At 42.2% G+C, this 27,286-nt stretch overlaps 1 protein-coding gene and 1 pseudogene across 2 annotated transcripts in view; both read right to left on the bottom strand.

Annotated features, from left to right (window-relative positions):
- LOC117148623 (GAS2-like protein pickled eggs) overlaps nucleotides 1-27,286 on the bottom strand; it is a 49,185-nt gene that overhangs the window by 21,368 nt on the left and 531 nt on the right. The window contains exons 1-3 of one of the 2 annotated variants that reach the window (XM_033316115.1): nucleotides 25,220-25,239; nucleotides 22,636-22,745; nucleotides 83-482 (exon numbers count right to left, since the gene is read on the bottom strand). In XM_033316115.1, coding sequence (XP_033172006.1) covers nucleotides 83-250 — 168 coding nt within the window. In that variant the 5' untranslated portion in view covers nucleotides 251-482; nucleotides 22,636-22,745; nucleotides 25,220-25,239. Of the gene's footprint in view, nucleotides 1-82; nucleotides 483-22,635; nucleotides 22,746-25,219; nucleotides 25,240-27,286 lie in introns of those variants that run through there. The other variant, XM_033316114.1, reaches the window with a different exon arrangement.
- On the bottom strand, nucleotides 20,929-22,546 carry LOC117148627 (annotated as a pseudogene).

Genomic DNA, 27,286 nt, shown 5'->3' with positions numbered 1-27,286 from the left:
TGTGGGATAACCATTGGATGGATGGATGGATGGATGGAGCGAAATGGAAATGGAATAGGTACTAGTATGAATTGCGGCTTACCTTGCACAATGCCACTCCCGTGTCCAAACGATCCATAAAGTTATCGGCATTGATGCTCAGCTCTGGATAGAGTGTGCTTAGCCACTCGGCCAAATCCTCCCTCATGGCCTCCAGATACTCCTCACTGGATTTGAATGGCCTATATGGCCGCGCCTCCAACATGGCCATTGTTGTGTCGGTTTATTTTCAATCCTCCTAAAATTCTATTCACAGCTTCTTGGCCTTTGCCTTAGTTTTCGATTTCGATTTAATGATTTTTGTTTATATAATATGTATATATTTATATTTTTGTGGTTAGTTAGACCTTAGCAAAGATTGGTCGTCGTGTTTTCGTTGCGCTTTTGGCTGCAGTGCATCGCGTCTGGTTCGGATTAGCGTTTCGGTTCGGTTCGATATTGAGCTGAAAGAAAGGAAAAAACGATATAAACATAAATTAACATTTTGTTAGTTAGTTTTTTGTTATTTTGTATGCTTGCTGCGGAAATGCAAGAATTTCCTCAACTCCTCGTCTGCAAATTCCGCTGATTGATGATATGTAATCAGATTGCCAGCGAGTGGATAATAAATTTTCAAAAAATTGTTGCACCAAAACGGCGTAAATTTATGATTGTGCCACTGCAGCTGACATAATTATGGTACTGAAAACCGCAGCGGCAGCGGCAAACCACCGTCGCCGCCGCTGGCAAAACAGCAACAGCAAAAGTTATACAAATAAAATCAATAAATAAAACATAAAAGTCGGTGACTTGAAAAAGGCCCAGACAAGCCAGCGGCAACCACTGGAAAAATAAAACAAAGTTGCTATTGGGGCGCCGGGTTAATGGCAACTCACACCCAAGTTCCCCCCCTTGTTTTTTTTTTTTTTTTGATTTTGCTCGCAGCTCATTAACAGCAGCGACTAATTGGCGGTAAGCCCAATTGAACTGTGAACTTCGGCCAGAAAGGAGATTAATGTCGAAGTCGTTCGCCAAGTGCCAACTGCCAACTGCCAACTGGCAACTTCAAGGCCAGTCATAAAAGTTATGGCTTATCAGGAGCGTTTATCGAATTATCGTTGCATAAGGATGCCGCAACAGGATTCGACCTTGGGCCATCAGAACAGGTTGCACTTATGGCCATCCGCCCCTCATTAATCCTCGACCGCCAATGGAATTCGACTTTAGCCCCGCAGGACAAAGGAACTATGCGAACTATAAATATGTATGTGTATTGCAAAATGCCTTTCATATTATGAAAGGAAACAGTTTATTGCTAATAAGTTCCTTAATTTAATTTCCACCTGAAATGGCAGCATGTTGCACAAAATTCTAATTGAATAGCAGAACCACAACGCAGACACACCTGTTCGATTAGTTATAAATTACAATAATTGGGCCAAGGTGCTGCTGGGTCAGGTCGAAATGTTGTATCTTGTATCTTGTAGGTGCGATCCAATCGATCGGTAATCATTAAAACGCCATGGGTGAAAGAGTGGGAACAAAGCTGAAAGAAATCGAATCCCATTCGCACTGGCATTCCGCTGTTTGGTTTTTTTGGGTCTTTGGTTTTTGGTTTTTAGAGATCGCTGTGTGTATTTTAAATGTTTTGTGTATTTAATTCGGCTGGCTATTGGATCCGTTGCTTGGTCCCCGTTGCTGTATTAAGTGCTTGCGCAACTGCCTCATTCCCGATGAGGCTGGTCTTAATTAAGGCGCACCGATTTGGCCACTTACGTGTTTTCTCAAAGTGATCAGGCGGATTCGGTATCGGATTGCGATTGCTATTCGAATTCGGATTCGTATTCGTATTCGCATTCGCATTCGCATTTGTTTTTGCATTCGGTACAAGTACAATAAAACACCCATGTGTGTTGGCTAATTTGCTGACCATTGATGTACCCCAGAAACCAACCTCCGGGGGTCTTTGGTTTTTGCCTAAATCCGCATCTCATCCCCCGGATTTCACTTTCGCACTTGCGAAAATCTTTTTTGCCTAGATCGATCAATCTATTCACATGCCACGCCCCCTGCTGTTGACCCAAGTCGAAGAATAACCAAAAAAAAAAAGTAAATGAAACCCTGAAGAAAACAAAAAAAAATAACACAAAAAGTCGCAAACTTTCGAGACAAACATATATGCAAATGCTCGCTGGCCTTTTGTTCGAATGATTAGCGGTATTTTTGAAAGTGAATTTAATTAAAAAATCCGCATCCAAAAACAGCGAAATGTATATAAACAGCACACACATTTTGCATAGTATAGGATAGGATGCGTCGTTGGCATCGATTCGCATATAAGGTCTGTCCCATTCCATTCCAATCCAAGCCAATGCGATCCAATCTCCTCCCATCGCCAAGTCCGGTAATTGAATGCGCCTCTACAGTTTTTTGTTTTTTGTTTTTTGTTTTTCGTTTTCTTATTGTATTTTGACCATTGCCGATTTCCACATTCGAAACTGTCATCACAACTCCCCCGCGTTTTCCAAACTTTTCCACATTGTTTTTTTCCCAATGCTTCTCCATTCGGTGAGGCGCGAAACTTGTCCCTTATCTGACCAAAAGTTCCCAGACTTGGTGGCAATTGAATTGATGGGTTCCCATATATACAATATATATGTTTTGTATGGTATATTCCTTATCAGATATTGCAGCAATTGTTCAATATGACCTTGTCTATCGGAAGAAAACAGCTTCTATCTCGAAGGGTTTAAGTAATCAAGCGAGGGGTACACGAATATAAACTTCTTATCATTAGATGTCATGCCCATAATTGTTATTGTATCATTTTCTAATTAAGGCATATAAAAGTATATTTATGATATACGACTCTAAAATAGGAACATATTCCTTATGTTTGCTCATTTCTTTTACTTTTTTTGATTCGGCTTACTGTTTTGTTATCTTTAGTTCTTCAAACTAAGAGCTCAGCAACAAGTGAACTAATGAAGCCCCCAGCCCCCCAATACTTTTTTGTACTTCTCCACTTTTGACAATGGCAAAGTGTGAATTGCCGGATGACAAGTAAAAGTGATCGAAAGTGTGTAGCGATAACAGCAGCAGGCCCATAAAGTTGTGGCTTAAACAACAGTGGGCATGGAAAATATGTTATAAAAGTAACGAATTCAATCGTTTGGTTGTTGCTGCTCTTGTTGCCTTTTTCAATTAACAATTACAAAAGTGGCAAAAGAGATGGAGTTGGGTCATGCGCTAGAGTTGCACAATGCTGAAATTTGTTGTCATATCGATAGACGATGGACCCAATAGGTTAGTTATACCAGACACTTGGGGCACTTCAACTGCGAGTGAAACAAGACATTAAGTATCCGTTGCATATCCGAGAGATACTCGACGCCTGTTGCTTGTTGTTTTTGTGGAAAGTATCAACTTGATTGAAGCGATGGAAAATAATATGATATGATAATGAATGCGGTGTTTTGGTCTAGTTATAGCCATATAGGTTGAAATAGTACGCTTTTCTTTGAGTGTATTCCCAAGAGAGTTCCCTTCCACATATTTTCTTTTCATGCCACCCAAACGTTCAATGACACTTGAGGCGACAATCGAAACGATTTCATTGCAGGCCCACAACATTCAATTGGAGTGCAGTTCACACTCCCACCAAGCAGCTCCATATCCATTCCATTTCCAATTTCAATACCAGTACCAATTCCACTTCCATCTCCGTCTCCGTCTCCGAACACTCTCGAAATCATCCGAACTTGATGCACTCGCATCTGTCAGAAATTTCAGTGTCGAATGTGGACCATGGACCATGGAGCATGGAGCATGGACCGTGGACCATGATTTTGACAGTGCTCGTTTATATGGGAATGGATGCAACTCCGTCTGCGTTGAGTGCTCCCCATTCAGCAACACACATTTGAAATCTCGTTCAAGTGCAAAAGTTATTTTCACAAGTTATTATCTATCCATTTTCAGCCATTGAGCCAACAACAATGGTAACACAGCAACACTCGACTCTGGAGTTCGACACCACCCTCCCTCCCGCCATCACCCTCTTTTGCATATGCACATATAGCATTTACCATATAGCATATACCATATATACCCATGCCCCATCTGAATGTTTGGCTCCTTTTGTGGCCATTCCCTTTTGGCTCCTTTTGTCTGTTGATGCATTGTCATCATCATCCACCCATCGGCGGACCCCACTGCATTCCATCCCATGCATACACAGATATATATGTATGTATATGCATCTAGATATATTTCCATTATCAGCCATAAATGTCAGCCACTATCCACTGTTCCACCTCATTTTCCGCATTTTCCCCGCTCATTTGGTTAAATGCACTTGCCGGAGTTTCCTTTTTGACGCTTTGTCTTCGTTTCGTTTTGTCATTTACGGCTAAATCAATAGGCGCCAGACAAAAGGAGAGCCGGCGCCTTCATTTTTTTTGTAGTTAAGAATCAAAAAATATAGTGAGCAAAAAAAAAATAGAAAAAATCTGGCATAGAGTGGCTTGCATGTGCACTACAGTGGTTTGCATCTTAAAAAAATATCAGCTTACATTTCCTCTAAATATATCTGCATAGTTTGAGCGCCGCCGTTGCTGAATTAATTATATTATAATTAATAGGTACAAATAACGAAAACTAAGCTACGGCGAGTTGATTTATCGCATGCCAACTAAATTTTACATTTTTATCGTGAAACAACATGATACGACCTTAATAAATTGCATATTTCATGGGAATCGAACATGGAGAAGCTTCGATATGTTATTAATTTGGTGATTTTTAGACAGATGTTAACATTAATTTATATTTGATACGTTATTTATGCACATTTTAAATATTCGTTGCAAAATTGAATATTAATTTATTGAGTTATGAGAGTAGATTTCCCACGGAACCTTGATATCATATAATATTTCTAACAATCCAGAAGCACTGTACACTTTTCATGTTCATACTTATATTTGGATATTAGTTGGTGTTGGACACTGACTCTGATGGCGCCTGACGATTTTATTGGAGTGCGGTGGAGTGGGTGGCGTGTGTGGGAGGACGACGACCTTGGACTAGCTGTGAGCACTATGAGGGGATGGTGGGGAGGGGGTAGGTGGGGGGTTGTGTACTGCGAGAGTGGGAGGATACCAATGAGCGGCGGGCAAGGAAATCCACTGGCAGCGGGCCAAAACTAAAGTTCACCAAACTGACTCACCCAAAGCAAATAATCGAGCTCCGCGCAACAAGAAAAACATCGCATTATATATGGGGAGTACAAAGAGAAGCGGTTTTTTTTTAAGTTTTTATTTTTTTTTTGTTTCGTCTGGCCTTAAGTAGATCAAACTTCCACTCACACACATGTTAACCTTCTAAAGCCGCTATATCATTTAAAAGGGCAAAGAAAACACAAAACACAAAACACAAAAACCAAAGAACTGCAAATCAGCGGCAGCAACAACAACAAATAAAAAACAAAAAACTTGTCGCTCAATGGCCGCTTTTTGTAGAAATGTCGCAGAAACTTAATTTACAATTTATTTTGCCTCCGTCTGTGTAAGCAAAAAAAAAAAAAAAAAAACGAGAGAGAATAAAAAACAACAAACAAACAAACAAAAGACAAAGCTGCGACAAGTTAAGAATTCGAAACAAGAAACGCAACTTAAGCTGCGTAGGTTTCTTAAGTAACTTCAAATGTTTTGATTAGACTTTAAATGACAACAGCAGCAACAACAACAACAACAATAGCTTAGCTCCAAGTTGGAGTCGAACCCAGTCATTTGCGCAGTCGCAGCTGCTCAGTGTGGGTTGCTTCAGGAGCAAGCGAGATGGGCATACGGAGAGGTGAGAACGCAGAGAGGGAGAAGCAAGAAGGGGGAGTGAGTAGTGCTGATTTTGTTCGACTTTGAAGACCAATGCAATGACCTCCGCCAAAGGACAACTAACTATGATCATATCTGATACTATGCCAATTCATAATATAATGCATTTTGTAAACTAACACACAGTTATTTGCAGATATTGATAGTAAAAGTTATATATGTACATAAATAGTTTATGATGGGAGGGTGTTTGGAAATCTTATCAGTTGATCCATCAGTCAATGTGGGGATTACATTGAGCAAACTAGAAAGGTTTTTGCACTATCTAAGAAACAGATATATGTACGTACATATGTACATGCCTGAGTGACTGGTGATCGTGCTATAGAATGTATGAATAAATACATAATACATAATATGTCTACTCCACGCTCAATGACGTAATGGCGGTAGCACTTCGGTGCGTTAAAAGTGGGCTTTTGGCCAAGAAGGGGGAGAACGCGTTGGCCAAAGAGAGGGGGGGAAGGGGACAAAGGCGGCGACTGCAAGCGCTTTTCTGCCTCGCCACTTCTAATGCTTTTCAGTTTCTACCCCGCCCACTGTCTGACTTTCATTAACCATGGCTTCAAGTTGCTGCCTTTGTTGTTGCGTTCCGGCTGCTGTTTTACCTGATTCTTTTCTCTGCCACAGTGCGTACCCAATAGATTGAATAGGATCAGAGGGGAAAGAAAGGATGATTAAACGTAATCTTCAAACTTTTACACCTTTTTATAGTGGAAAAGGAAACATTCCTAAGTAGCTGTATATTACTAAATACTATAGTTTTACTAGAGGAACATATATTTGTTGTTCCAGCTAGCGATGTATGACTGTACTGTTTTAGTGTTGCCTTTATGCTTGCGCTGATGCTGTGAAGTTCTTTCTGCTGCACAACTCATGCCTTTCTGCTCCAACTAACGCCCCCATCCTCTTGCCGTCTCCCTCACTCGCGGCTTCACCTTTCGCTCGTGCATGTGTGTGTGTGTGTGAGACAGACCTGAAGCGCAGCTTTCGGCTCTCTTCGGCACTCTCTTCTACGCTCTTGACCTTGAACTTGTGCCGGGTTTACTTTTGTTTTCTTTCGGTCGCCCCGCCAACACTTATGAGTTTTTTTCCCCCATTTTTTTTTTGTATGTGTGCCTTTATTGTTGCCTTTCTTTTTGGCCCGGCCTAATCAGGCTTAATGCCGTCGCCATCTCACTCGCGCACTTTTGGGGCAAGGGGGTTGGTGGAGTGGTGAGAAGAGGGGAGGGGAGGGGCGATCGAAAGGTAGCGTCTTCTGGGAACCAACCTAAAAAGGGCAATTTTTTTGCAGTATTTATGCAGAAATCGAATCGCTACGGCCTGTAATTTCTACGCGAGTATATATGCAAACAAGATTTATATGCTCCTCATAAATTCCGATTCTGCAGATTCTCGTACCCTTTCCCAATTCTCAGAAAGTTTTAACCGGATCGTTGATACCTTGGCAAATAAACGTATCAATTGATTCGTGCACATAAGATAGTGACAAATGGGTTATAATATCTCTTGTCATGCGAAGATTCTTCCAAGAACCGATTAAATCGGAGTCTAATTCCGTGTTTCATTTGTGTGATATCATTCGTTTCGGTTAGAAACTAGTGCTTACTACTTAAAACAGTGATTATCCAAACATATTTTGCAGTTTAAACAACAAAGTCATTAGCACTATAACCTTGTTTAGATACACGCCCTGCATATTTAGCTACTTTGCCAACAACCAAGTGTCAAAAAGTAGTGCTGATAAGTAGTAGTAATTATTTGCATACAGCACTGGACTACTTATTTTCAATCTACTTTAGCTTGGTTATATATATGAAAGTGAGTTCAATAAATTATTGTGACTCTAACTGGAATTTATTCAATTTGCAAGCTATAAATGTGATTTTTTCACGTTTTAGCGAAGTAAATTCTTATGACCTGCAAAATAAAATATGACTTAAGTAACCTTCATACATTTGGAACTGGGATTGCGAGTGGATTATCCGCCTAGTGGGAGCTATCCGCTCTGGGTGCAATGGTAATGATGATGAAGACGACTATCTAATGACAACTGACATTGGCCATGCGACAAGCTCGGTGGCCAAGATGTGTGACACAATTGCCACATATCCAATGACAATGTGCAGCTGGGGCAACAACAATCAGCAGTCAGCAGCGACAAGGGGCCAAGAACAAAAGTTGCTAAGATTTTGAAATGGAAACCGACCACCGACCACCGACCACCGAGCGTCCAAGAGCAAGAGCAAGAGCAAAATATCTCGGACTAGACTGGCAATCCGTAACTAGAACTCGACGTGGAACTTGAACTGGATCTGGACCTGAACATAATTGGCAATTGTCTAGTCCGTAAAGACCTCCAATGCTCCATCTCCATTTCCATTTCCATTACCATTACCATTTGCCATTTTGCCATTTGCCAACGTGCTGAGCTCTTTGGCCAGGTGAGAGTTATGCGTTGTTGTTAATTAGCCATTTACGGCCTGATTGCTGGCAGCCAAGTCATCGGCATCGGGCCCAGCCTTGCAACCTGCCAGCGATTCCGAGATCACCAGAGATCACCTGGTAACGAGGTCAAGACGCACGCACACACAGCGGGAGCAACCAGGCCACGGCGAACAACTGGAGCACATAGCGGGTGATAACTGTGCGGATCCCTTGATGCAAAAATCCCCTGCAGATCAAATAATTGAGAATTGTGCGAAAAAAAAAAGAAAAATAAGGGAAAAATGTAACCCATTGTATTGGCAAAAGTTACACGCGCTTGCTTTTAATTAGTTTAATAGCACTGCTATTAATCATGCGATAGCTTTGCAATACCACGTCTATCGAGCTAACAAACAAAACAGGAATCGTTCATAAGTGGGCTTTGCGGTTGCGAAACGCACTGTCTTCGGCACCATGAAGAACAACTCCGCTTGGCGGAGGGCATAATTGATATGCGACACGCACACGGCGATGGATCACTCCAATTTATGCATCGAACGACCAGGAAAACGAATCCAAACCTCGAGTTGGACCTGGACTTTGTCTTGGTGGACCTGCCAAAAGGAGTGGGAGATGGATGATGGGGCGACTTTGAGGCGTTGATGTCAACGTGCCACCTCCATAAACAACTCAATTCGATCGTGAGTCTGGCCACGTTGTTACGAATCGGTTCAATCAACTGCTCCCCACTCTATGCTATGTACATACATACATACATACGTACAACCTCCTTACGTTACCCCACCTTACCGCCCCGAACTGTTTTGATAGCAGGCACGTGATCTGCAGACGAAACACGCTGGCGAACCAAATCTGAATGGAGCATTTATGAATGGAGCACTCGGCTCCGGCTGGAGCTTGGCTCTAAAGTTTGGTTCACTCCAGTTCAGCTGGGTTCTACGATGTGCGTGAGCGTGTGTGCACTGTTCAAAATAGTTGGAATTCATTTAAGGAACTAAGCTATTCCAAATGGTTTTGTAAATAGTTAAATAGATGTCTACTGCTAAATTTTTCTCAGTGTATCCGGTAGATAGTTTCGCTTTCTACAGATCGCTTCTAGGAGTATTTTGTAGACGCATGCGAAGAAGAGAAGGGACAGGAATCGGGAGATTGAGCTCTTCTTGCGAGAAGAACCGTTGTTGTAGTCGAATGTATCTGAAGTATCTTTGTATCTTCGTATCTGTATCTGTATTTTGGCACGAATGTCGCATGTTGCTGTTGCTGCTGATGTTGCTGTTGTTGTCGCCGTCGTCGTAGTCGTCTGACGCATTTGTCTGCCTGTCTCAGTGCGTGGCTTAACAACTTGAAATTGTGGCATAAACACGTTCTACAATTTCCGGCATGAGTGTTGGGCGTTTTGTTGTTTGTTGTTGTCGCCGTTGTTTTTCTGTTTTTCTGCTTTTCACATTTTTTATTTTTTATTTCTTCTTTCTGTATTTTTGTGTTTATTGGTTCCATTGATCATCATTATCCGCAAACAAAACACACGACTTTCAGATCGCATCTACGAGGCCCACTGGGAGTTTCGCCCGCCCCCCGCCAAAAAAAAAAATGAGGAGTGTGAGTGAGTGGGCTTCAGAGTTCCCTAAAAATATCCACCTCCCTTGGCTAATGTCAATGATCCATTCGAGCTATTTGGGAGTCTCGTTTCTCAGGGCTATTTATGGCTAACCTTGCGGCTCCAAAAAGCAAACAGAGGCGCAACACTAACTCAACGCCAAAAGGTCTTTTATCTCGCGACTGCAGGCGATATTTTTTTTTTTGTTTGTGTGCGTTTGTCACTTTTAGAACAATTAATTAGTGTTTGTCTTTTTTTAGTCACACGGCCAGCGAGCAAACGACAAACTTTGGAAAACGATCGATTGACTGGCCTTAGTCAGGGATAGAAATACCGATACAGATACAAAGATACAAAGATACACAGATACAGATGGAGCTACAAAATAGACACAATTACTGCGCTTGTGCGCACTTCAATAATGGTTAACGAAATTGAAAATAAATTCACTTTCGATTTCACGTTCATTCGTTCGTTTGTGCTGGCAAAATGCTTTAAATTAATTTATGACAAGCCCTTAAAGAGGGTTAGAGCAATTAAAATTGATCAAGCTGCGACCCCAGACATTGGAAGCGTTGATGATCATGTGGCATCATTAAAACCACCGTCCGAACAACATCATTTTGTGATAATGATCCGGCAATCAAACGCAGAGGGCTTAAAACAAAACCAAGCTAGTGTGAATGCCAAGCCATGTCAAATGGCCCAAAACAAATGGCCTAGACCAGAAAGACAGATCTCCAGATTCCCAAAGAGACGCTGAAACGCACAAGCAATCTTGGGCCAGTTTCAATTTCGATTTCGTAATTTAAATTTCAAGTGGATTGGAAACTGTCAAAAGCCCCCCACTGCCATACAAAAAAAATCAAATAGAAAAATGGGAAAATGGGAAACACGTAAAACACAGCAGGTGATCAGAAGGCGTGGCAATTCGAGGGGTGCCTGCAATCAATTAGGCTTTGATGATGTTTGCCGAGTCGAAATCGAGTCCATTGCACGATCATTATACAAGATGATCGCATTATCGACTCAACTTTGACACACTGCAAAAGAGACGGGCACAAATTACACGGATATGAACTTGTGCGGATCAATTAAATGACATAATTGGATACGTTTTGGGTGCGTATTAGCGCTCGGCGAGCGATTGTTGATCATTGAAAATCCCCAACGCGCTCCATTTTGGGATTCAATGTTGGGGCAAATCGATTATGAGCCAAATCAATTGAAGTCAGGGACTAATGTCTAGGAAAACGATTGGCGGAGAGTATGTTCTACTTACTTAACACACACACTTCTGTAACTGTAACAAGTGCCGCGCCAAGTCAAATCAAATGCCGCTTAGGTCATTAGTTTTCTTTATCACAATCACAGTTCCTGCTCACTGAGCAATGATCTCACTGACACATTGGCGCTTTGCAATTTCAGTTCCCATTGAAGTCCATTGATTTCACTGATCCGATCAAGGTTTCCATTCTGCTGGTAGCTCCAAGAGAGTAAACCACAATTGAACGCAGACGAGTTCATTGGCACCTCTTGAGCGAATTGATCATTGATCAATGTGTTCAGCGCTCATTTATCAAGCTTTCAAGGCGTTCCTTTTTCGCTCCAGTTTGCAGATACGTGTATATATGTATGCATGTATGTATGTAGAGATACACCCACCCGTCGAAGAACAACCCACGCCTCCCTCTGCAGATCGCGATCTTTGGACATTTGGACATTGGCCATACTCCCATCGCACCATAGATCAGCGCCAGCATTTCCGCATTGCCATTTGGTTGGGTTAGTCGAGATCAGCGCACTCGAGCGTTTCTCAAAGCCTTCGATCATTTCATTTCATTTCAATTCCATTTCAATTCGAATACCAATTCGCATGCAAAACGTTGCGCATTCTAAAAACGAACGCCGAGCTTGACCAACGCCCAGTGCATTATTATTATCATCATTATTATTATTATTATTATTATTATTGTTCCGTCATATTTCACTGGCAAATTGCTGGGCGATCGTTAATGGTGACAGGAGAGGCGCCAGTAGCTCCTCTCGACGTGCAAAATAAATGGAAAATTTAAATATGCTAGAAATGCGAGATGTGAAATAAATGTGCCCAGCTAGCTAATCGATTAATTGCCACGGCGCAGCTACAGAAGCACTCAGCGAATGCCCAGTTGACTACATACATACATACATATACCCACACTCACTTCTGTGCGGCTGGAAGCCCCGGGAGGGGTAGTATTCATACCAATACCACCATAGACCATAGACCATAGACCTACCATATACCATGGCTCGCGGGGAAATGTCGTAACGAATGGTCGCCGGAATGGCCCAAACGAATTGCGCAGCCGATAAAATGAACAAAGAATTCGCAACGCCCACAAAATGAGGCGGAACATTTAGAATGCGGGGCGCGAAAAGGGGCAACAATTTACATTGGCATCGCTTAAAATGGCAGGAAGCTGTGCACAGGGACACGAAGTCACGCCGAGAAGGTGGAAAAAAAAGAGAGGGTCGTCTGGAGTGCTGAACGCGATAAGGATACCATGATTGGGTATGGTATGGTATGGTATGATACTATGGTATGGTATGGTATGATACTATGGTATGGTATGGTATGGTATAGTATGGTATGGTTCTATGGTAGAAGATAGGAAAAACAGAAGGACATGTTTCATATACATATGTGCATATCTAAAAGGTTCCCAACTTATGGTACTGTTTTGGAAAAAACTGGAAACTCCTGCTAAATGGAAAAGTTCAAAGAAAGGGGTAACAAACTTGGGCAAAAGAAAACACAAAGCCAAATCAAAGGAAATAACAAGAAAATAAATATGCGAACGAAATAAGACCAACTGCAAGAAGTGGGCGTGTGCTAAGAAGATTATGCCGACAAAATCCCCATCAACTCTCACCCTCGCAAATCCTGGCGTTTTTCATCCCCCCAACTTCCACTCCTTGCTCCACCACACATTTGGTTAATCATTTGGCCATATCTGTCAACATTCGTTGGTTAAAAATAAAGACATTTTTTCAGCACCACCCATCAAACGAGAGAGAGAAAAAAAGCAGTCGCATATAAACACTTGAGCCTTGCAACATACAAACATATGTGCAACGTGCAGCGTGTAATGTGCAATGTGCAATCTGCCATATGCAGTATGCAGTATGCAGTATGCAACATGCAACTGCAACCGGATGGAGCAACTGTACGCCGGGGTGCTGGATTATTACGGGCTAGTGGGGCTGGGGGTGGTGATTACCGTTCGGGGACACATCACTTTTATTGCACTCACTCGGTTTAGTTTCGAGTTGTTGGCGTTGCTGTTGCAGCAGCTAAATGGAATTATTTATGCAAATTTAATGCAATGCAAATGTGAGTAGCAGCGAGAAGAAGCAGAGGAAAAGTGCATTTTATATTGATAACAAGCATAAATCTGTGTATCTATGCACAGCAACAAAAAATGTTGTTAATCAGTACAATTTGTAATGAAATATGAAAACTAATACGTTTCAAATCCACTTTTGTGGCCAATTGTAATATAAACAATGCTCTCAAAGGGTTAATTTTACATAAATGTACCTGAAATTTTTTTCTGTGTATCTTTACCTCTGTGTGCATGTGTGTGTGTGCTTAATGCACTTTGAGTAAGTTGGTTATTTACCTTTTTTTTCTTCTGTTTTTTTTGCTGTTTTTGCAATTTGAAACGAATCGAAATCGTTGGACTTTTTTTGCGGGGGCGGGAGGAGCGCAGGTAGGGGGCGTTCACTGTCGGCATTTTGTCAAAGGTAATTCATAGTTGTTGTTTTTGTTGCAGCGACATTGACAGGTTGCAGTTGCTGTTGCTGCTGCTGCTGTTGTTGCTGTTCTTGAGTTGCGCATGCGCAGAGAATTTCAATGCAGCATAGATAACCAACTTAGCAGCCCCTTTAACCCGCTAAACCCTGCCCCTCCCACCACCCCGCCAGCCTCATCATCACGAACACCCACGGACATGTCTTGGCATAATTAAACAAATCTGCGACAACAAACAGACATGAGCAAGCCATTAACCCATTACTGACCCCAAAACCGGTCACCTATCAACAAACTCGCGCCGCGTTCACCTTGTTAATTAATGCGAAAAACAACAAGAAAAACAAATTGGAAAACGCACCAAAAAGGGGGCGGCTTGTGGAGTGGAGTGAGGGGGGAAGGGGGGTGTGGCGATGTGGCGGGGCCAGACGTTGTCAAAGTTGGAGCCACTAAAAAGCCAAACTTTCAGGGCCAACAAGACCAAGTTGGTAAATTACACAGAAAAGAATATAAATGTATGTATGCTCCACAAATGGTGCTTATTAAGCGGTAATATAAAATAAATGCAATGCATAAAAAATAGTTAGCAAACATGTCCATCCATCCATCAATCTTAATTATGCTAATCACAACTAACAGAGATTAGATCAAAGATTTGTAGCCATCACTTTTCATTCTGCAAAGAATGCGAAGATTCGACACGCAAAGTGAAGAAATCGTGAAATTATTTGAAAAATGCCATGAATTTGCTACAAACAACAAAGCTTGAGAAGCTTGAGAATACAATTAAATAATAATATATAAAAAAAAGCAATAAAGTGCATGCATTAGCCTATCAAACCCAAAGGCAATAGAGAAGAATAGACATGGGCGTTAAACGATAATTTCCTGCAATTGGAATGGAGAAGAATGGGGCTCCCGTCGCTTGTGAACTAGATGTGGATACCAGTCATATACATACATACATATGTACATAAAATCCACTTAACCCCCACCAACTACATAAGATACGTTTATGCAATTGAAACTGCAACTACTTGCAAAGAATCGAGGCGAGAAGATTTAACAAGGCGATATAAGGTGGTTTTGGTTGAAAAGATGGAAAACAAAAACCAAAAAAAAAAATAATAAAAAAAAGGGGGTAAATGGGGTGGCTATGTGCCCGGGGTTAAGGGCTGAAAAGTGAAAACCAATAAACTGCATGGCTTGCTCAATTGGAAAATATTTATGTGCTGAAATTTTCCCGTTCGCGCTTGAGTGGCTTGGATATTGCTTGGGCCTGGTCTTGTTCTTGGTGGTTCTGCCCAGCATCCTCCATCCCCCATCCCCCATCCACCATCCCCCACACCACAAGCCACCATCCCTTTCCCTTCCCCAGATCCTCACCTTTCAACGGAACGTTGGATTTTATTTTATTTTGGCACACAAGGAATGCACCCGGCAAGGAATTCAAGGGAGAGCACTGAACGATGTCCGCATCGTTTTGTCCGACATGCGATACATTAGAAAGCAATGGGAATGGGAAAGAAATGGGCCATAATTCAATGCCGACTATCGAATGCCCTTCGAGCATGTGTGTGTGGTGGAAATTTATGGCTTACAATGGGATTTAAGATCTCCAGAAGTGTGAACTATGGCTAGAAACCTTTCTGCAATCGCAAGTAATTTGCCATGGAAGTCATAAGTAGACAAAGAAGCAAAACTCCCGCAAAAAGTTAGAGTAGCAAATCAGAAATGTGAAAACCATGAGAGACGGAGAAAAAATAAAAATCATTAAAAAGAAAAGGGAAAATTCTTGCAGTCGGTGCTGAAAGGTAATAAATAAGCGCAAGATGCGGACACGTGTGCCGTTAATCCAACAGAAGCTATATCTGCCGCGTCGGGCGGAGAACTCCTCTCAACGCGTTTCTTGCAATCCCAATCCCCCAATGGCAATCCCCGGCAGCAGCCACGCATGGTGCATCGTTCTAATTAACGTCACAAAGACGGAAAGAATCGGGGAACTGGGAACTTGGGAAGTTGGGAACTGGGAAACTGGGAACTGGGAACTGGGAACCGGGAACTTGGTGAGGAGCATACAAAAGATGAACGCTGGGAAGGGAGGAAGGGCAGCTGCATGCATATAAATCCGTATATATAGATTTATATGAACGCCCAGCCTCATGAATTGCCATTCACATTTGTATATATATATATATATATATATAGGGGTTAGGTCTCCGACTTTGACATCAACTTCCATATCCATATCCATCTCAACCGAGATGCTTGGTTCCTTTCCAATTAGGGATAAGCAGTGCTTGGATCACCAGGAATATGTTGGGGCACTGGGAACACTTCAATCGAATTGATCCGAGGAAACGAAGCAAAAAACGATAATGCTCCTCATAAATTATAAAAATCAGGCAGTTAAATTGGCTCGAGTTGTTTACAATCAATTAATATGTTTATAGGCTTTCGCAATTGAGAATTCGTTTGGTACGATATGCTTCTTATATCGTTAAATACATTGAAAACAGCAAACTATTAGATTCGCTTTGGCAATATTAAGTACTTGTATAAGCTTGTGTAACTGTTTAGCCTGCTATTTGACCCGAAATGACCTGAATACAAGGGGGGGCCACCAGTTAAAAACCCAAAACTGGGACGACAACGACAACTTCTTGTCTGATTTCCACTCAAATGAAGTTGTTTGCCGTGTGTTTACGCCCACAGCGAAAAGATACAGATAGGCAAATACAAATACGAATACGAATACGAATACGAATACAAATATAAATGTTAAATGTAAATACAAACAGCTCGATAGTTTGGCTCGATGGCAAGATGGATTGGCTAGCGATGGGACGACGGACCAGAGTAGGGCTAGGTTTCTACTCCGTGGTATCCAAGCGTCTAAGTCCAAGAGATGGGGGCTGGGCTACTAACCTTGACCCAATAGCGAGTGCTTGGTATGTGCTGAAAGCGTGCTAATTGCATAGACTTTTCAACACGATCCAATCCCAGGCAGCAGCAACATGATGGAGTCAAGTGTAAACACAATAAAAACACACGGAGATGAAGCAGATTCAGATTCAGATACAGATACAGATACAGATAGAGGGAGATACATTTACCGATACACGAGTGAAAGATACGATCGCAGCAGCAAATAAAGTTCCTCAGTCAATACAGAAAGTTGTGTGTTTTTGTTTGGTCTTTGCAAATGAAGAAGATCTTTTCAAGCAGAATCAACAATTGGGCGCAACATACACATATATGTAGATCTGAACATACAGAGATATATCTGCCCTGGATGTGCACATCTGGGCCATATGAACTCGTAAACTCCATTCCCAGACATCACCAGCAGGTAAACATCCAGCAAAAAGTTTCGAACCCCATCAAAAGCGAACTGTGCAGCCCCAAATCAAAATCGAACTAAAATCGTACGTAAACAGCCGATAAGATAAAATAACTCTTTGCCAGAAACAGAGCTAAAGCCTCGACTGTTTGTGCCCGATTCACATGGCCATATGGTGTTTGTTTGCATAGTGACTATGTGGCTTGATAGATGGATGACACAATCCCCACACCGGATGTTAGATAGGCCTTCAAAGGAAGGAGCATGAGATGATGGCGCTTGAAAGCCCAGATTGGATTGTATGTATCTCTAACATTTGCAGTCGTGTTATTCTGTATATTGGATACATTGTTTGGGTTTCTCAAAAGGTCCTGTTTCGGTAATCTTTCTTTAGACCTTCTTAGTGATCCTTTCTGGCATTACCCTTTTGTAATTTCTATGGGCTGTAATCTGCTTCTAAATGCTACATTTTTGGGCAACATTTTCTGGATTTTCTCGCTTCAAAGCAGATCCCTCGAGAAACCATAATAGAATTTTATAGCGGCTTCTCCTCAATCACTTAATACCTCTAGCTCTATAATCTTTCGTGCTCTCCGTAATCTTCCCACCATTCTCACATCGTTAAATGGAATTCCATTCATGATCCCCACGATCACTGGTCGTCCATTGATGGGGGGACGCGCTGTTTAGGTTTCATTTAGTCAAATGGAAAGTTGGCCAAATGCAAATCGCCCGCCATAAAAAATATCCATAAATAGTTTAAATTAAATGATCTATCTAACGTTCGGTCAATCAAGGTACGATGTGGATTTGTGTTTTTTTGGTTGAAAGTGGGGTTCCGGCAGGCGGCCAAGTCAGCGGGCATTAAGCCGATCGTAAAAACTTTGGATGATCTCTTAGCTCTTAGCTAGCCAAAGGGGGCAGGGCACGAGGCACGCTTCGGTTTTACGATCCGGGCCAATCAGGGGAATGACGAGCACGCAGCCAACAGAAATTATCCCCTGCAGCTAGGCGATCGTAACGAGAGACGCGAGGCCCCACACACGCAACCCAAAGATCAGAGATCTGCAAGAGAAACCCAAACCCTATGGCCCCCTATAGCCCTATTGCATCCAGAACTCGATCCCGAAACCAACTCGAACACCAATCAGGCAACAAAGAAGTAACTAAATTTGTTTACAAATTATGCGCAAGACAACAGGGAATGCCCAAGATCTCAAAGCTGATCAGATGGAATGATCAGAGTCGGGTCACCTGGGCATAATGATTCAATCGGAGCGATCGTTTGATCTAAACATATCCCAACATCCAAGTCACCCCTTGATGGATGAGCACCTTAGCAGGAAAGGAGTGCCAAGTCATGGATATTTGAGTTCGCAGCTCAAAAACCCATCCTTTAGCCCAAAATGGTCCTTCAAATCCCGGGAGGGATTAGCCGGGGAATAAGAGAAAATAATAAAAACACCCTCTCTGTTGTCTGATTTTTGATTTCTGATTTCCTGGCTCAAGTGGCCGAGGAGGACAAAGCGATCGACACTTGACACACTCGGACTCGATTGCAAAATCGCCGAGAATAGACCTCGACAAACTCGAGTCTCAAGTGCGAAGAGTCCGACTTATGAGGTAACCCAAAACAGCAAATTAAATGTCGGTTCGTGAAGTCAGAGATACAGAGACTCAGAGATTTAGAGGTTCAGAGAGGCGGGGACCCGACATTGACATAATGATTCTTGGCCAGGCTTGGGTTTCGCCGCCCGGTTCCGGTCAACAATTTTTGACTGCCATTTGAGGAACTTAATGAGCAACAAACTACAGCCACTCAAACTGCAAACAACCAACTACAACAAGCTCAAGCTAAGCAAACACGACGAAAAAGCATAAAAAAGCACACACCAAAATCTCTCGCCCACCCAGGCAACTTTAACTTTGTCTTAAAGGCCAGGCCAAAGACAAAAATTCTTAATTGCCGGGCCTTTGGGCGATATATATTTGCTGCTGTCAGACGGAGTGCAAAAAAAACAAAAAAAAAAAAAAAAAAAAAACAAAAACTCAAAAACTCATGATGTAAGCTGCCCAATTTGTCTTCACCTTTCCGTACATCAGGTTGGTCCAGTCCGGTTTGCTTCGGTTCGCTTAAGTTTTTCTAGTCGCCAATCCCATCGCATCTCACATCTCGATTCATAATTCACTGGGCCAAAAATGCGCATGCGCAACTATTTGGCATTCGAGATGTGATCACATTCGGACATTCGATCGCTTGTCGCCCCCATTCATCATCATACGAGTATGTTGTTTCATATGCAGCTAGCCAAAATGGATATCCGCGCATTTTTGACAAACTTTCGACAGTTCCAGCTAAATCACATAACAACAAAATGAAACCCTTGATGACTAAATGCCATTAAATGTAATGAGATTTAAGTACGCACCGCTGTTACCCCTGACCCACTAAATCTATATATCTTATGTGTGTGTGTATTTATGATGTCAAATAGGCCCGTCGTCGTGTGTATCTCATAAATACATTTTTGATTAGGCCCATCATCAGACCGCCCGCATCCGAGTTGATTTCGTTAATAGGCGACAATCGGCGAAGGCATTTAATCGGATCCGCTTGGCTTCCACTCCTCGAAATCACCCCTAACTTCTATATACATACATATGTACATCATATATGTATGTACGTATGTAATGGGTCTGTGAAGCGCCGTGTTAATTTGATAATAATGCCCGCCGTTGAGCAAAAAACTAATCATCATAATAACGATGATTTCACGCCTGCTTGGCGATCGCAAAAGATCGCAAAAATGCGATGGTAACTTCGGCACTATGCGGACGGACAGATCATTCTTGCCAGATGTTGAATACATTAAAAAGTGGCGGTCTAAATGTTCACTTAATGATACCAAAACAACATGTGCCTTTAATCGTTTGAAGATTTCTTAACCTGAAGAGATTAACTCTAATGATCGCAGATCAAGTTGGCTTGGGATTTTGGACAGAGATGAAGGGTTATTATTATTGGGGAGACTAATTAAAAGATCATTTGATTTTGTGATCTGTTGAGAACACTTGGCGATTGAAGTGCAACGATGCAGTTACATCGTGGCGATTTGGTCGTAAATGCTGTGAATCTCTGCCAAATCTCCGACTGGCGGATCACTCGAGATCAATGCGAGATCAAACTGCGTAATACCCAGGACTGTGTGTGTGTGTGTGTGTAGTATCTGAGGCATAATCCAAGTGAAACTTCAGCATTTCATTGTCATCAGCCAACGGCATCGACGGCAGTCAACTTGAATGGTTTCATTTCACCCACAACCCACATGCCAACGACATGGAGCCGGAGCTCGAAATGCTCGGTGGCGGTCGAGGTGGAGATGGAGATGGATTTGAAGCTGGTGGAGACGGAGCCACATCATCCATCAACCGCTGGCGCGAGGGGCTGAGCAATTAATAAACAAATAAAATGGCAACTACAATGCGGGTTCATGACCACAGCAAGAGCATCTCATCTCATCTGCGAGCCGGCAGCAAATTGCGTGCGCGAACAACTAAATTTACAAGGCGCCTGGGCCTGGGAATATCACTCTGCTGCTCAAGATGCAGATGGATATACATATAGATATAGATACAGAGATGCAGATGCAGTTGCAGTTGCAACCAAGTTGCGACTCTGTGTGCAATTAATTCAATGAGCAGTGGCGACAAAGAGACAAAAGATCGCCTCGGGCGAATGCCACACGATCAACACGCAAAGAGTTTGTGAATCAAATATGAATGGAGAGATCAACACGGCACAGCACATCACAAAAACGTTGCAAAAAAAATATATATATGTATATGGAGATTTGTGACCCCAGACTAGTATGTTCGATAAACTAAATTAACCTTTTTAATTATGTTTAGAAATCGTAAAAAAACAACACATACATCCATTAAAACGAGAGATATGTTCAGTTATTTTGGGTGGCCAAGGTAAAATGATTTATTATCTTTGCATTTCAATTAGCTGAGTACAAATGGATGCACTATGAAGAATCTCGAATTGCAAGGGGCAACGACGATTATCCTTTACCTTTGCTAGGGGATCCATCTATTTTGTATCTACTTTGAAGTAACCAAACGAGTTACCTGCCAGATATTGTAGATGATCCTCAGTTCGTAAATATGTGATGTATCTCGAGGATCGCAGACCTTTGCTTTGCTTCATTTCCCATTCAACTCGGTTATCCCTTCGCCTGTCATCTCCACTATCTGTATTTGATCAACTGCCAGCTGATCGATGATCCACTCGGTTTCCCCAGCAATTTGTATGCCCCGGCATTTAGTATTCCGCCGTTTTTGTGGCCCTTTGGCGATCACTTGACACACACTCTAACTCTCCCCGCCTGTCGCCTGTCGAAATAAATAAATGAACTGTCCAAAATTGATCGGGAATGGGATGGGTGCCTGACGTCGATGCGGTTGTCCATTTTGGGGAACTGAGCAGCCAGGAGCGACGATTGCATACTCATGAATATTAAAAATAAGCAAGGGGTTCCACAAAGGCGGTGGGGTATGTGTGGTATCTAGTATGACAAACGACGACAAATCGACTTCCGAGCGATCGATTGTCGCCATTTGGCGATCGTTGAAATGAATGAATTTCGCGCCACGTTTTTCCCGATACGCGTTAGTTGTTGAATGCCAATTGGGTTGCCTGATAAACGCTTGATAACGAAATCGAAATCAAAAACGAAAACGAAACCCAAAAATGCAACCAAAGAAGCGCTGTTTCTTTTTTTTTTTTTTTTTTTTTGTGTTTTAGTGACTCAGAGATTCTTTTGGCGGTCTGCCCACTCATAACCACTCGAAACGAGCATTTCTTTCGCACATTCAGATACCCTGACCTACGACATAATCCCCCGAAAAATGCGCTCACACGAATATAGCTTAATATTATATATATACATATATATAGTCATCTTGGTAAATGACGAAACCGATGGTATATTTTTATCATGGCCTAGAGATATGCGTTTGATACAGTCCGTGGCATACATATACATACGTACGTAAGTGTGTACAGCATATAGCCACATGATTCACATGATTCACACGTTTCCCCAGAACCAAAGTGATTAGTTCCCGGGCGCATTTCATTCTAGATTGCGAATGTTCATCGGACATTAGGCGATCATTTCTGCACCAGATTTATCTTTTTTTCAGCCCGCGAATTTATGGATAGAGAATTCTGCAGATCCAGGACTCTGCTGACTCATTGAATTGAAAGGTTTTCCGTATTGGGATTATATTTATGTATATGTTAGTTGTGGAAAAATCTACACAATATTTATTAAATACCAGGAAGTATATATTTGAAACTGAAACACTGCCTATCTGTATCTGTACAGCCCATAAATTTTCGAATAACAATGAAAGTTTCTATGACTTTTACGATCCGTCTCCATCCCAACACATTTTGCCGCCCCCCCTCCCCACTCCCCCTCTTCTTTGCTTAACACTTCCCCCCAGCGACCTTTGATGAACTTACCGATCTGGCGTTGATGTCTTCACTCGGTGCGCGTTCTTCTGTTCGGTTTCTTGGTCGTTTCTGTTGGTTTTCCTCAGTTTTCCCCAGTTTTCCTCAGCTGTGGCCGGAACCTGAGGACGGAAAAAAGGAAATCGAAAATGAAATATGCATATATAGTATGTAGATAGTTAGATAGTTGGATAGTTGGACAGTGAGTGTGACATCATCAGCGACGACGTAAGTCGAAAACGGTAAATGGAGTTTTATTTGCTTTTTGTCATTGAACGTGAGTGAGCGTTCCACACAACGTACGTAGAGAACTAGAGAACTGGCAAGAGAGATGGCGCGAGGTGGTGGTCTAAACAAATAAGTCAATAAATAAAGGCGTTAACTTGGCTCGAATGGCCTACGTAAATATGCGTTGTACTGAGCGAAAAGAAACGACTACAAAAATATTGCGCTGATGAATAGCGAAAATGGAACCGTCGTAGTACTGAGGTGGGCTCAAGTCTCGGACCCAATACAAATCCCCTATTCCAATTCCAATTCCAATTCCAATCGCAATCGCAATCCTAAAACCCAAACCCAAACATAAACCGAAACCCAAAACCAAAGTCATAGCCCAGACTCACAATCGGTGTAGGCTTGTTTCGCAATCGCTCATAGACTTTTGCTACAGAAGTTGGCAATAAGCTAAAAGCTGACAAATGTCTGACAAGCGGAAATGGCAAGAGAGTTGGGAAAACACCACCACACACACACACACACGTTCAAAATACACGAAAATTCGCACGCAATCTGAAGGGGATTCCGATTGAAAAAAAAACGAAACGGAACCGTTTTGGGTGTGTCCTGCGACTTGGGATATTCAAATACTTAAGCAACATTATTAATAAGCCATTCTGATGCATCATAATATTTCTTGGTCAGTCAAAACTAACGAAGTACAAGCCAATATCGACTATATCGTAATCTTTTCTTGACACCTTCTGTTTGGATTCAATTGGTTTGGTTTGGGTTTGAACCTTGGGCCAACCTTTCCCATGAAGGCCGCTCAGCGGGTGAGAGGGCCTAATTGGCAGGTAAGAATTGGGCAAGGTCAATGCCACATGTGCAGAGTGCTGTTCTGACCTTTTTAGGGAATCTCCGGCCTTTTTTCGAGTGCGTGACGAATGCCTGCGCATGCGGTCATCAAGGTCGTCCAGCAACTCAGCCCACCAATTCCCCAATTGCCGGCTACCATTTGCTCATTAGAACAGCTGACGTGACTCAATCTCCTGGCAAATAATAATAAAAAGAGGCGCCACCTCGATGGGTGGTGGTGGCCTGCAAAACTATGAGTCATGAAAATGTTGGCAAAATTCGGTAAGGGAAAATTAATAATATTGCCATAGAACATACACAAGTTCTTTAATTAAGCGCCAGACATCCAACGATGCAAAGAAAGTTTATACAAAGATTTATGACTCAGCGTTTGTGTCGCTTTTCTTTTTTTTGGTATTTATTTAAAGCAAAACATGGAGCTCTAGTCCACACAGGATATCATAAATAATCTTTTGAAGACTACTTTATTTTTGGAGCAGCAGAATAATTTCAAAGGGAAATCCACAGGATTTCATAAAAAAAAACGTGGAGCTTTGAAACTGGAACACCTGCTTATCAACCATTCTTATCGCCATGTTTGAACAAAAGCTTAAAGATCAGTTAAGAAATGGCTTTGCTGTAATGTTTTCTTGAAACGAACAGCCACTATTAGCTTATTATCTTTACTATTTTATTTATGGCCATGAAGGCATAATATAGCCTTTGTCGATCTACTCAACTGTTAAGTTCTGCAGTCATAAATTGGTCTACCCCTAAGTGGTTAAAACTGGATCTGGAGAACCTTATCCCTGGTCGAATGACATATTTTATGGAAATCCATATATGGATATACATACTATATGCATATAGCCGCGTCATTTGTCATTTGTCGTTCTGTAAGTGGAACTTCAGATAAACCCCATAAGCAATGGAACCAGCCGCGCTGTCACAGTTTGTTGTTCACTTGTAGTTCCTATATGTATGTATATATATGAATATCGGGGGAGTTGGCGAGCCAAGGGGTACTATATAGCTATATAGTGTTCATTCGTTATCGGGGGTGTCGTCGTTGCATGTGGAATTATAATTGAATGCGCCCCATGTTTATGATTTACACCATTGCATTCCGGCACAGATATATCTGTGTGTATAGTCGGCAGGCAGATAAAACGATGAGTTCCAACTAAAATTCCAAAACCAATACCAATACCAATAATAATAATAATAATAATCATTATTTTGTGCTGCCTGTTTGTTTGTTCGTTTGATTTTTGGGTCTTTCTCTCTCGCCCAAATCAGACAATCGAATTGCTATTTTGGCATTAGATTTCTTTTGTTTCCCTGTATTTATATATATGTATATATATATACTTTTTTATTATGTCTACTCTTTTTGCCGATTTGATTTTGAGTTTTGAATTTCTGTGTTTCGGCTGCGCGACACGCAAATCGATGGTTGCCACCCTAACGGACCAAAACAACAACAATGCCACCAAAAGTGTACGTTTAATTCTGCGCTTACTTTTTCTGCACGCGACGCGACGGCAGAGGTGGCGGCACCGAAAAATCGGCCAGACAAGGAAGGAAGCACGTTATTATTATAGCGGTAAGCGGTATGTGCTACGAAAAAACAACAGCGATGCCAAAAACACCAATGTTTCAACTTCTCTATATTCACACAGCACCACAAACAAAAAAAAAATAACAGTATGCTTGCAGAATCAGAAGTCGGAAACGGAAACGGGGAAATTGGGAATTATAGTGGCGCAGGATGTTCCGATGCTCGGATGTTCGTGGACGCCAAATAGCGCGAGAAGGCGACTCCGCGAGACCGCAACTCCGCAACTCGACGGGCGACCATATGACCGAAGACTAACGTTGGACTCACTTGGGCCGACTTTTCGCAACACGCAGCAGAACCGCAGGGTTGCAATAATATCCACCTCCCCCTATTCGCCAGCAGCTTCCGCGCAAGTCCTTGCCCAACTATTCCGATTCCGGGAGAGAATCGAAAAGGACGAAAGAAGCAGCAGAAGGAATAACGCATTACAATAGTTGGACGACAGTGCGAAGGCACAGTGGTACAAAGTAGTTATAGCAACTATTTGAGAACTAACATATTTGGGAAAAATATCATCCTCACTATAAATCTGTTAGCGCCTTAATAACTAACTAACTTTAAATCTAAACGCGATCATCATTATCGGTAAGCCAATAAAATCGCAGTTAAAGCAAACAGTGGGAGGGCAATGGGGCACATATGTATGTATGTATTTACTCGCTACCACACTGTGCATTGATTTCTGGAAATTATTGTAATCCCATAAGCGCTATCTCTGCGCCAGTGTGCGTGAGTGGGAAAGAGAAAGGGTAGGGGAAAGAGCGGGGCGCACGAGAGAGAGATGCGGCGAGCGGTGGGAGGAGAGGCGCATGCGTTGCGACCGCTATACGCGATGGGAAAACATATGGAGGCCCAGCCCAAATGGCAGAACCAAAACTCAAGACCCCGGACTTCAGAACTCAAGACCCGCAACTCTCGACGCTTTGTGTGTGTGAGTGAGTGTGCGAGTGTGTTGGTGCTCCACCCTTTATCAGTTGAGCATTTTCCTTATCAGTTCGACAATTGACGGCCTGAGACTCTGGAAGCCAGCAGTCCACAGCATGAGATCTCTGCTCTCGTCATTTCTCTAGGGGATTCGGGGGAAAGAGAGAGAGAGAGTGCATTTAATATTCCTTTCACTCCTTTACCCCTGCTTGTTGTTGTTGTTGCGGGCGTCCAACAGGCGTAAACAGCTGTAAATTGTTTGTTGACACAAGCAAACACAGCTTAGGCAAAAATAATAGTGGACTTATGATCGAAAATAGTAATGAAATAGCCACAAGCAAAGCAAAATTAATGGCGATACCAAGCATTTGATCTAAGCATTTATTTGAAGTTGTAAGTTTTCTTAATCTGAACTACATTTGTGCCCGCATCTGTAAGCCGATCCTGTCAACGTTTTGCCTTATTGCTTTTAATTGGCAAGCCGACGAATTTGAGGGCGGATGAGCGATTTGGCGGAGAGGGTTATTTTCAAGGGGGCAAATTTATGGTGTGCAGCGGATTTTAATTTTATTCATCAGCCGATTTCGCGGAAGAACGTAGCTCCATCCGCAAGAAAGTCATCGGAAAGCAAACAAAGCCAAGGGAACGAACTTTGCCATTCTTGTTGACATGACAAACCACAAACTCGCGTTCTAGGAAATCGACACACGAACTTTGGCACAAAGCTGCACTGGCAAAGTGCAACACAAAAAGTGCCGAAATCAACAAGTGCGTGCGCCTGATAAAAGTGGGTGATACGACGAAACATACATGTATATGTACATATATTTACTTATAAGCAATGTACTTATATATGTATGTATGGGCATTGGATGGTTTTTTTGGTGACCCACTCGATAGGGCATGTGTGCAAGACAATATTTCTGGGCTTTATCAAGCGAAAGAACGAGCGACAAGGCAAACACAACACACAAATCCACAATCGCCAAACATGTGTAACGCTCCCATTTGTTTTTATTCCACTGATAAACACATAGTGTCTGA

Source organism: Drosophila mauritiana, chromosome X, assembly GCF_004382145.1.
Source record: "Drosophila mauritiana strain mau12 chromosome X, ASM438214v1, whole genome shotgun sequence".
NCBI classification, from domain to species: Eukaryota; Metazoa; Arthropoda; class Insecta; order Diptera; family Drosophilidae; genus Drosophila; species Drosophila mauritiana.
Note: the sequence above shows the minus strand (reverse complement) of the source record. Positions and strands in the feature narration are given on the sequence as shown.